The sequence below is a fragment of the Perissodus microlepis genome, chromosome 22, assembly GCF_051167445.1.
Source record: "Perissodus microlepis isolate ML-2025 ecotype Zambia chromosome 22, ASM5116744v1, whole genome shotgun sequence".
Classification (NCBI taxonomy): domain Eukaryota; kingdom Metazoa; phylum Chordata; class Actinopteri; order Cichliformes; family Cichlidae; genus Perissodus; species Perissodus microlepis.
Window position 1 is genome coordinate 7,399,724 of NC_140481.1, and position 9,496 is coordinate 7,409,219.

Below are 9,496 nucleotides of genomic sequence, written 5' to 3' on the forward strand. Positions count from 1 at the left end.
GGGGTCAACCATCCTAAGCAATGGACAGTCCAGAAGAGACGTAAAAAAGAGGATGCAGACAGGATGAAGACAAGTATTAGTGGTGACTTGTGACAGGTGTAAACATGATGAACGAGCAGCAAGACATAAAAGGGAAGACTTAAAAAATGATAGTCAGACCTGCTGTCATGCATGGTTTGGACATGGTGCCACTAACAGAAAGACAGGAAGTCGAGGCGGAAGTGCAGGAATTGAAAATGCTACCATATTCATGTAAAGTAAGCAGAATGAACAAGATTAAAAATGAGTACATGAGAGGGATCGCTCATATTTGAGGAATTTGAAGATGGTGATGTCAGACTTAACCCTCTGTACCCCACAATGACTGCAGATGGCCGGTGTGTTTCTGTTACTTTGTTAAAGAAGCTTACTTCTGTCTGATGACAAAGATACTGAGCTGAGTTCTTCAGGATTTCTCTCAGTAAGTGCTGCTGTTTTTGACACTGTTAGCTGCTGTTACCAAAACGTCCTTTGAAGGGGAACTTAGTTGTCACACCCAGCAAATAAGCGATATGATGTGAGAATGTAGCCGAACTGTTTATCAGAGCAAAAGTGTAAGTTTTAGGTCTGTCATATAAAACATTAGTTGGTAAAACATGAGCTTATAACCAGATGTCTTTTCAGTAAAGCACTGGTCTGCAAATATTTTTCAGACAGGAAAATGATGATGGAAATCAAAGCACGTGTGAGCTGCAAAGCGACTTTCAGCAGGAAAAAGCTCAAATGCATCATCAAATCCTGGCTCCTCAATATGATCTTCAGGCAAAAAAAATGATAGAGAATTACAGAAAGCGAGAGAAAATATTGTAAGACAGGATTTTACGTGTAGGGACAGAGGGGGACATTGAATAACAAAAAAACAAAAACTGGATCATCTATGAACTCAAGTTGAGGTAATGATGATGACTTGGTGAATTTAAGTAAAATAAATACATTAAAAAAAACCCTGTTCTCCATCAGCTCAGTCTTGAAGGATAAAAACATAACTCACAGTGTGATGAAGCATTCAGAGGATGACACTGCTGATACAAATTTCTAATTTCTGTCTTTCATAAATTAGAGCAGTGAAAGGCCAATACAGAACTTTTTTTTAACTTTATCATAAATCGTTTTACTTTATTTTTAAAGTAAAGTCTACATTGTGCCAGATTTAAATGTGGCACAATGCACACATCACAATCCTGCACAAAAGAGCTCAGCAAATTTTCATTAAAATACACATTTATCTAAAAACATTTTATTCACTTGTTAAATTTTTTAATAAAGTCCATTACAGGTTCAAAGATCATGGAATCATTAATCAGTTTACCAGATAATGCTATTGTTATTTTTTCCATCATTTCATCTGACATGTTCATTGTGACATCGCATGTTTCTTAGGACATCGGCATGACTCATCACATTCTATTAGAATTCCTTTGATCTTAAACAGACCAAACCCTACGTCCATTCAGTTATAACGTCACTGAACAGGCAAGCAGCTTATACACTTGACTGCAATTTGAGGCACGTTTTGTAGTGAACAAGGAACACAGTTAGTACTGTTGTAAGTAGTAGTAGATTTTAACTTTAGTTAAATTACAAAAATGGCTGAGTCCCCCTCCATTCCCAGTGACGTGATTGAAGAGAATGAGAACCTTTGCCAGCAAGTGAGGGAATTCAAAGATGAGAACGAAAACCTCCAAAAAAATATTGAACTGCTTCTCAAAGAATATGGGTTTTCTAAAAACAAGAAAAAAAGGGAACTACAACTACAAAATGAGAAGCTTTGCTTGGAGAATTCAGACTTGAACTATCGCATTGCCAGTTTGCACTCTGAAAATCAAGCTTTGACAGAACAAGTTCAAGCAAAGGAGAGTGCTTATGAACAAAATGCTCAAGAATTGAAAAGTGCTCTGGAGCAACTTAAAATCCCTGAGGATTCCCGTAAAGAATTCCAAGAGTTTCTTGACCAGCAGAGCAAGAGTGTGGAGATTTTGCTCAATACAAATTTGCAAGCACAAGAAGAGCATAACAGAATACAGCAACAAAACAACGCTCTGGAACAGGAAGTCCAGGAGCTTACCAAAAAGTTGGCTGATTGTCAGAAGGAAGTGAGACAAAATAAACAGGCTCTGCAAGAAGAAATGCACCGTAAGCAGGAAGAATATGAAATGGAGAAGCTGGCATTGCAGCTAAAAGTTGAAGATCTCCAAAGGGAGAACCAGGCATTCAGATCACAAAAGGATGCTGCAACGGGGAGCACGTGTGATCTGATACAGAGTTTTCAAAATGAAAAAGACAAAATGAGACAGAAAATACAGGCTCCTCAAAATGATAGCCATGAGGCAAACGCAACCCTGGAAAATTTCAAAGGTTTTAAGGAACTGTATGAGGAATTAAAGCAGGAACATGAGTCTCTGAAACAAGAAATTGAAGCAAGAAACATTGCTGTTCAGGAGGAGATTAACGAGATCAAATCTGTTTTGCAAGGACTCAAATCCTTTGAAGAAGGGGGTAGCAGAATAAAGCAACAAAACAACGCTCTGGAACAGGAAGTCCAGGAGCTTACCAAAAAGTTGGCTGATTGTCAGAAGGAAGTGAGACAAAATGAACAGGCTCTGGAAGAAGAAATGCAAGAGCTTGATAAAGGTGAAACCCATCAAAGTAGTTTTGAGCTCACACCTGAATCCAATGAGTCAACTGAAAAGGAAGAGAGGATCAAAACAAGCGAAACTACAGACCTGGAGGAGAAAAACAAGGACATCCCTACAGAAAGTTCATCTCACATGGAAACTCCACAAGAGCAGACGTTTCAACCCAGGGACGTGGAGGAAGAGGATCATGGGGGATGGATAACATGGCTCCGAGGTGCTGCCTTGTATTTTGCATTTCCTGACTACATCTATCCCCATTTCTGAAAGGAAGTTCGCAGTAAGTAAGGGGAACGGAGCATTTCTTCCCCACTCCCATCTTTTGACATCCCATCTACAACTCTTTCCCCTCAAGCCCCATAGACAGTATAGAACAGGGGTGTCCAATTCCAGTCCTCAAGAGCTACTATCCTGCAGCTTTTAGATGCATCCTTGTTCCAACACACCTGAATAAAATGAATGGATTGTTATCAGGCCTTTGCCAGATTTGATGGCATGCTGAAAAGGCAATCCAACCATTTGATTCAGCTGTTGTCAGCTATATAGAATATAGACTGTATAAAATATTGATATGGCTACAGTAACATCATCCATTGGTCTCTGAAGTCCCATTTTGCAGTGTCAAGAGGAGCATTATCACTGTTGCCATCGTGATGGCAAAAACCAGCTGTGATGAGGGGGAGTGGATCAAGAAAGAAAGCTGTTTTCCTATAGATTTCTATAGGTTTGCATCAGGCTAGCTGTTGCCATCTGGTAGACTTCAGACTGAATATACACTTAAGGTTCTTCTGTATTGGCTTCATGTTTCCAACGAACAAGCTATGTCCATGTTTTGTACCATCTATGCCCCAACCAGTCATGGAAGATGGCTGCCCCTTCCTGAGCCTGGTTCTTCCGAAGGTTTCTTCCTGTTAAAAGGGAGTTTTTCCTTCCCGCTGTCGCCAAGTGCTTGCTCAGAGGGGATCGTTAGATTGTTGGGGGTTTCTTTTATATTGCAGGGTCTTTACCATGCAATATAAAGTTCCTTGAGGCCACTGGCTATGAATTGGCCTAACTTAGCCAGTGGTCACATTGCATACATAGCTATTTATCAACCATCATTTGCATTCTAGATTCCAAAAGGTTGAATCTGTTGATCTGGACGTAGCGTTTTCAGTGGGAGAAATGTTTCCTCACTCATCCAAGTGACTGAAGGAGAATGTTTCTCCCATTGAAAACGCTACGTCCAGATCAACAGATTCAGCCTTTTGGGATTTACTTACCTGGATGCCTGAGCATGCATCAGTGCATTCTCTATTGCTTTTCCATCTTCTTTGTATGGTTGATTATAAGATTAATGGAGGTTTTCTCCATTTTCTTGAACTGGGTTGGAAACTTTTCTTAGCATGAGCTTTAACATAATTTCATGATAAAATAAAAAGAAATTGTGAAACAGTTTAAAGCTTTGTACTGTTTGCTTATTTGATTTTAACAAAGGTTTGGAGAATATGCTACTTTAGTGAGACAGTGTGTTCTTATCTGTATCTGTGGTTTTAAGTTTTTTGTACCCCACTTTAGTTGCATTTCTTTAAATTAACTTTAAATACTTTAATGTAGCTGCTGTTTGGCTGTTTTTGCTCTTTGTTCCCTTAGAAGAGACTCTTACGGTTTACAAATGGCTCTCCATTTAGTATCACTCTGTGCCTTCTATTTTATCCTAATTTAGCAAATATGTATCATTTTTATTCAGTGTTTTCATGAAAGCCTTATTTGTATCTAATACTATTGGCGAGAAGATATACATGCAAGTTTGAAATCTTTTTTCCTTCACAGGGAAAAATGGCTAAAAGTCATTGTCCCATCTTAGCCAGCTCCTCACCCACACTTATCTGTTTGCCTGGGGTTATTTGCTTTGGATTAAATGTACTCATTTTGGTTCGAGTCGCACAAGGCCATGGTATACCTGATATTTGCAGATGACATTGTGATCTGTAGAAGAATAAGGAGCAGGTGTAAAAGAGCCTGGAGACGTGATGGTATACACTGGAGACAAGAGGAACGAAGGTCAGGATACACGAGTGTGAATTAGAGAGAGCAGGTGTAACAGTAAAGTTGCAAAGAACAAAGGTAGCAAAGGTAGATGCGTTTAAATATCTGGGGTCAACCATCCTAAGCAATGGACAGTCCAGAAGAGACGTAAAAAAGAGGATGCAGACAGGATGAAGACAAGTATTAGTGGTGACTTGTGACAGGTGTAAACATGATGAACGAGCAGCAAGACATAAAAGGGAAGACTTAAAAAATGATAGTCAGACCTGCTGTCATGCATGGTTTGGACATGGTGCCACTAACAGAAAGACAGGAAGTCGAGGCGGAAGTGCAGGAATTGAAAATGCTACCATATTCATGTAAAGTAAGCAGAATGAACAAGATTAAAAATGAGTACATGAGAGGGATCGCTCATATTTGAGGAATTTGAAGATGGTGATGTCAGACTTAACCCTCTGTACCCCACAATGACTGCAGATGGCCGGTGTGTTTCTGTTACTTTGTTAAAGAAGCTTACTTCTGTCTGATGACAAAGATACTGAGCTGAGTTCTTCAGGATTTCTCTCAGTAAGTGCTGCTGTTTTTGACACTGTTAGCTGCTGTTACCAAAACGTCCTTTGAAGGGGAACTTAGTTGTCACACCCAGCAAATAAGCGATATGATGTGAGAATGTAGCCGAACTGTTTATCAGAGCAAAAGTGTAAGTTTTAGGTCTGTCATATAAAACATTAGTTGGTAAAACATGAGCTTATAACCAGATGTCTTTTCAGTAAAGCACTGGTCTGCAAATATTTTTCAGACAGGAAAATGATGATGGAAATCAAAGCACGTGTGAGCTGCAAAGCGACTTTCAGCAGGAAAAAGCTCAAATGCATCATCAAATCCTGGCTCCTCAATATGATCTTCAGGCAAAAAAAATGATAGAGAATTACAGAAAGCGAGAGAAAATATTGTAAGACAGGATTTTACGTGTAGGGACAGAGGGGGACATTGAATAACAAAAAAACAAAAACTGGATCATCTATGAACTCAAGTTGAGGTAATGATGATGACTTGGTGAATTTAAGTAAAATAAATACATTAAAAAAAAACCCTGTTCTCCATCAGCTCAGTCTTGAAGGATAAAAACATAACTCACAGTGTGATGAAGCATTCAGAGGATGACACTGCTGATACAAATTTCTAATTTCTGTCTTTCATAAATTAGAGCAGTGAAAGGCCAATACAGAACTTTTTTTTAACTTTATCATAAATCGTTTTACTTTATTTTTAAAGTAAAGTCTACATTGTGCCAGATTTAAATGTGGCACAATGCACACATCACAATCCTGCACAAAAGAGCTCAGCAAATTTTCATTAAAATACACATTTATCTAAAAACATTTTATTCACTTGTTAAATTTTTTAATAAAGTCCATTACAGGTTCAAAGATCATGGAATCATTAATCAATTTACCAGATAATGCTATTGTTATTTTTTCCATCATTTCATCTGACATGTTCATTGTGACATCGCATGTTTCTTAGGACATCAGCATGACTCATCACATTCTATTAGAATTCCTTTGATCTTAAACAGACCAAACCCTACGTCCATTCAGTTATAACGTCACTGAACAGGCAAGCAGCTTATACACTTGACTGCAATTTGAGGCACGTTTTGTAGTGAACAAGGAACACAGTTAGTACTGTTGTAAGTAGTAGTAGATTTTAACTTTAGTTAAATTACAAAAATGGCTGAGTCCCCCTCCATTCCCAGTGACGTGATTGAAGAGAATGAGAACCTTTGCCAGCAAGTGAGGGAATTCAAAGATGAGAACGAAAACCTCCAAAAAAATATTGAACTGCTTCTCAAAGAATATGGGTTTTCTAAAAACAAGAAAAAAAGGGAACTACAACTACAAAATGAGAAGCTTTGCTTGGAGAATTCAGACTTGAACTATCGCATTGCCAGTTTGCACTGTGAAAATCAAGCTTTGACAGAACAAGTTCAAGCAAAGGAGAGTGCTTATGAACAAAATGCTCAAGAATTGAAAAGTGCTCTGGAGCAACTTAAAATCCCTGAGGATTCCCGTAAAGAATTCCAAGAGTTTCTTGACCAGCAGAGCAAGAGTGTGGAGATTTTGCTCAATACAAATTTGCAAGCACAAGAAGAGCATAACAGAATACAGCAACAAAACAACGCTCTGGAACAGGAAGTCCAGGAGCTTACCAAAAAGTTGGCTGATTGTCAGAAGGAAGTGAGACAAAATAAACAGGCTCTGCAAGAAGAAATGCACCGTAAGCAGGAAGAATATGAAATGGAGAAGCTGGCATTGCAGCTAAAAGTTGAAGATCTCCAAAGGGAGAACCAGGCATTCAGATCACAAAAGGATGCTGCAACGGGGAGCACGTGTGATCTGATACAGAGTTTTCAAAATGAAAAAGACAAAATGAGACAGAAAATACAGGCTCCTCAAAATGATAGCCATGAGGCAAACGCAACCCTGGAAAATTTCAAAGGTTTTAAGGAACTGTATGAGGAATTAAAGCAGGAACATGAGTCTCTGAAACAAGAAATTGAAGCAAGAAACATTGCTGTTCAGGAGGAGATTAACGAGATCAAATCTGTTTTGCAAGGACTCAAATCCTTTGAAGAAGGGGGTAGCAGAATAAAGCAACAAAACAACGCTCTGGAACAGGAAGTCCAGGAGCTTACCAAAAAGTTGGCTGATTGTCAGAAGGAAGTGAGACAAAATGAACAGGCTCTGGAAGAAGAAATGCAAGAGCTTGATAAAGGTGAAACCCATCAAAGTAGTTTTGAGCTCACACCTGAATCCAATGAGTCAACTGAAAAGGAAGAGAGGATCAAAACAAGCGAAACTACAGACCTGGAGGAGAAAAACAAGGACATCCCTACAGAAAGTTCATCTCACATGGAAACTCCACAAGAGCAGACGTTTCAACCCAGGGACGTGGAGGAAGAGGATCATGGGGGATGGATAACATGGCTCCGAGGTGCTGCCTTGTATTTTGCATTTCCTGACTACATCTATCCTCATTTCTGAAAGTAAGTTCGCAGTAAGTAAGGGGAACGGAGCATTTCTTCCCCACTCCCATCTTTCGACATCCCATCTACAACTCTTTCCCCTCAAGCCCCATAGACAGTATAGAACAGGGGTGTCCAATTCCAGTCCTCAAGAGCTACTATCCTGCAGCTTTTAGATGCATCCTTGTTCCAACACACCTGAATAAAATGAATGGATTGTTATCAGGCCTTTGCCAGATTTGATGGCATGCTGAAAAGGCAATCCAACCATTTGATTCAGCTGTTGTCAGCTATATAGAATATAGACTGTATAAAATATTGATATGGCTACAGTAACATCATCCATTGGTCTCTGAAGTCCCATTTTGCAGTGTCAAGAGGAGCATTATCACTGTTGCCATCGTGATGGCAAAAACCAGCTGTGATGAGGGGGAGTGGATCAAGAAAGAAAGCTGTTTTCCTATAGATTTCTATAGGTTTGCATCAGGCTAGCTGTTGCCATCTGGTAGACTTCAGACTGAATATACACTTAAGGTTCTTCTGTATTGGCTTCATGTTTCCAACGAACAAGCTATGTCCATGTTTTGTACCATCTATGCCCCAACCAGTCGTGGAAGATGGCTGCCCCTTCCTGAGCCTGGTTCTTCCGAAGGTTTCTTCCTGTTAAAAGGGAGTTTTTCCTTCCCGCTGTCGCCAAGTGCTTGCTCAGAGGGGATCGTTAGATTGTTGGGGGTTTCTTTTATATTGCAGGGTCTTTACCATGCAATATAAAGTTCCTTGAGGCCACTGGCTATGAATTGGCCTAACTTAGCCAGTGGTCACATTGCATACATAGCTATTTATCAACCATCATTTGCATTCTAGATTCCAAAAGGTTGAATCTGTTGATCTGGACGTAGCGTTTTCAGTGGGAGAAATGTTTCCTCACTCATCCAAGTGACTGAAGGAGAATGTTTCTCCCACTGAAAACGCTACGTCCAGATCAACAGATTCAGCCTTTTGGGATTTACTTACCTGGATGCCTGAGCATGCATCAGTGCATTCTCTATTGCTTTTCCATCTTCTTTGTATGGTTGATTATAAGATTAATGGATGTTTTCTCCATTTTCTTGAACTGGGTTGGAAACTGTTCTTAGCATGAGCTTTAATTAACATAATTTGCTGACAAAATAAAAAGAAATTGTGAAACAGTTTAAATCTTTGTACTGTTTGATTATTTGATTTTAACAAAAGGTTTGGAGAATATGCTACTTTAGTGAGACAGTACTGACATAATCAGGCACTAAAAGAAGACGCAAAGAACAGTGCTTTTCAAGAACATGACAAAAATATTTTTATTAAACTACTATTTTGGTAATGTTCGTAGCTTATGCGAGTCCCTAATCTGAATGAAACATTGTATTTAAACCTCACAGGGAACAGGAAATCATATCTGTGTAGCTATAGCACTAAAATCTTGTAAACTCAAATCCTTACAAGTGTGATATACTGTGAGTTTTACCTGATTTCAAAATGAATGGCAATATTATGTCTGTGTTACATGCACCTGTGCATTGTTGCTTGTAAACTGTTTTTGGAGTGTGTGGCCGAGCCAACATCAAAATCAAGAACATTTGTCATACAAATAAAAACCCTGCAAACTGAAATATGTTGCCATGCAAGTGTTCATCAAACAGTGGTGCTAATAGTTCCTGTAATTAATTAATCTGCAAAAAAGTAGAATAAAAATATAATGATTTTAATTTTTCATTTCTTTGGTGTTTATGAA

The 9,496-nt window shown here is 38.9% G+C and overlaps 2 protein-coding genes across 2 annotated transcripts; both read left to right on the forward strand.

The window, feature by feature from the left end:
- The first annotated feature begins 1,384 nt into the window (after positions 1–1,384).
- Positions 1,385–3,821, forward strand: LOC146362509 (uncharacterized). Its single transcript, XM_084919916.1, has one exon. The coding sequence runs from the start codon at positions 1,626–1,628 to the stop codon at positions 2,937–2,939; it is 1,314 nt and encodes a 437-aa protein (XP_084776042.1). The 5' UTR covers positions 1,385–1,625; the 3' UTR covers positions 2,940–3,821.
- A 2,101-nt stretch (positions 3,822–5,922) lies between these two features.
- LOC146362510 (uncharacterized) lies at positions 5,923–8,629 on the forward strand. The gene has a single exon (XM_084919880.1). It carries the CDS (start codon positions 6,434–6,436, stop codon positions 7,745–7,747), a length of 1,314 nt encoding a protein of 437 aa, XP_084776006.1. The 5' UTR covers positions 5,923–6,433; the 3' UTR covers positions 7,748–8,629.
- The last annotated feature ends 867 nt before the right edge of the window (positions 8,630–9,496 follow it).

Excerpts from the sequence above, each read along its gene's own strand:
- LOC146362509 (XM_084919916.1), top strand. The coding sequence starts at position 1,626 with ATGGCTGAGTCCCCCTCCATTCCCAGTGACGTGATTGAAGAGAATGAG.
- LOC146362510 (XM_084919880.1), top strand. The coding sequence starts at position 6,434 with ATGGCTGAGTCCCCCTCCATTCCCAGTGACGTGATTGAAGAGAATGAG.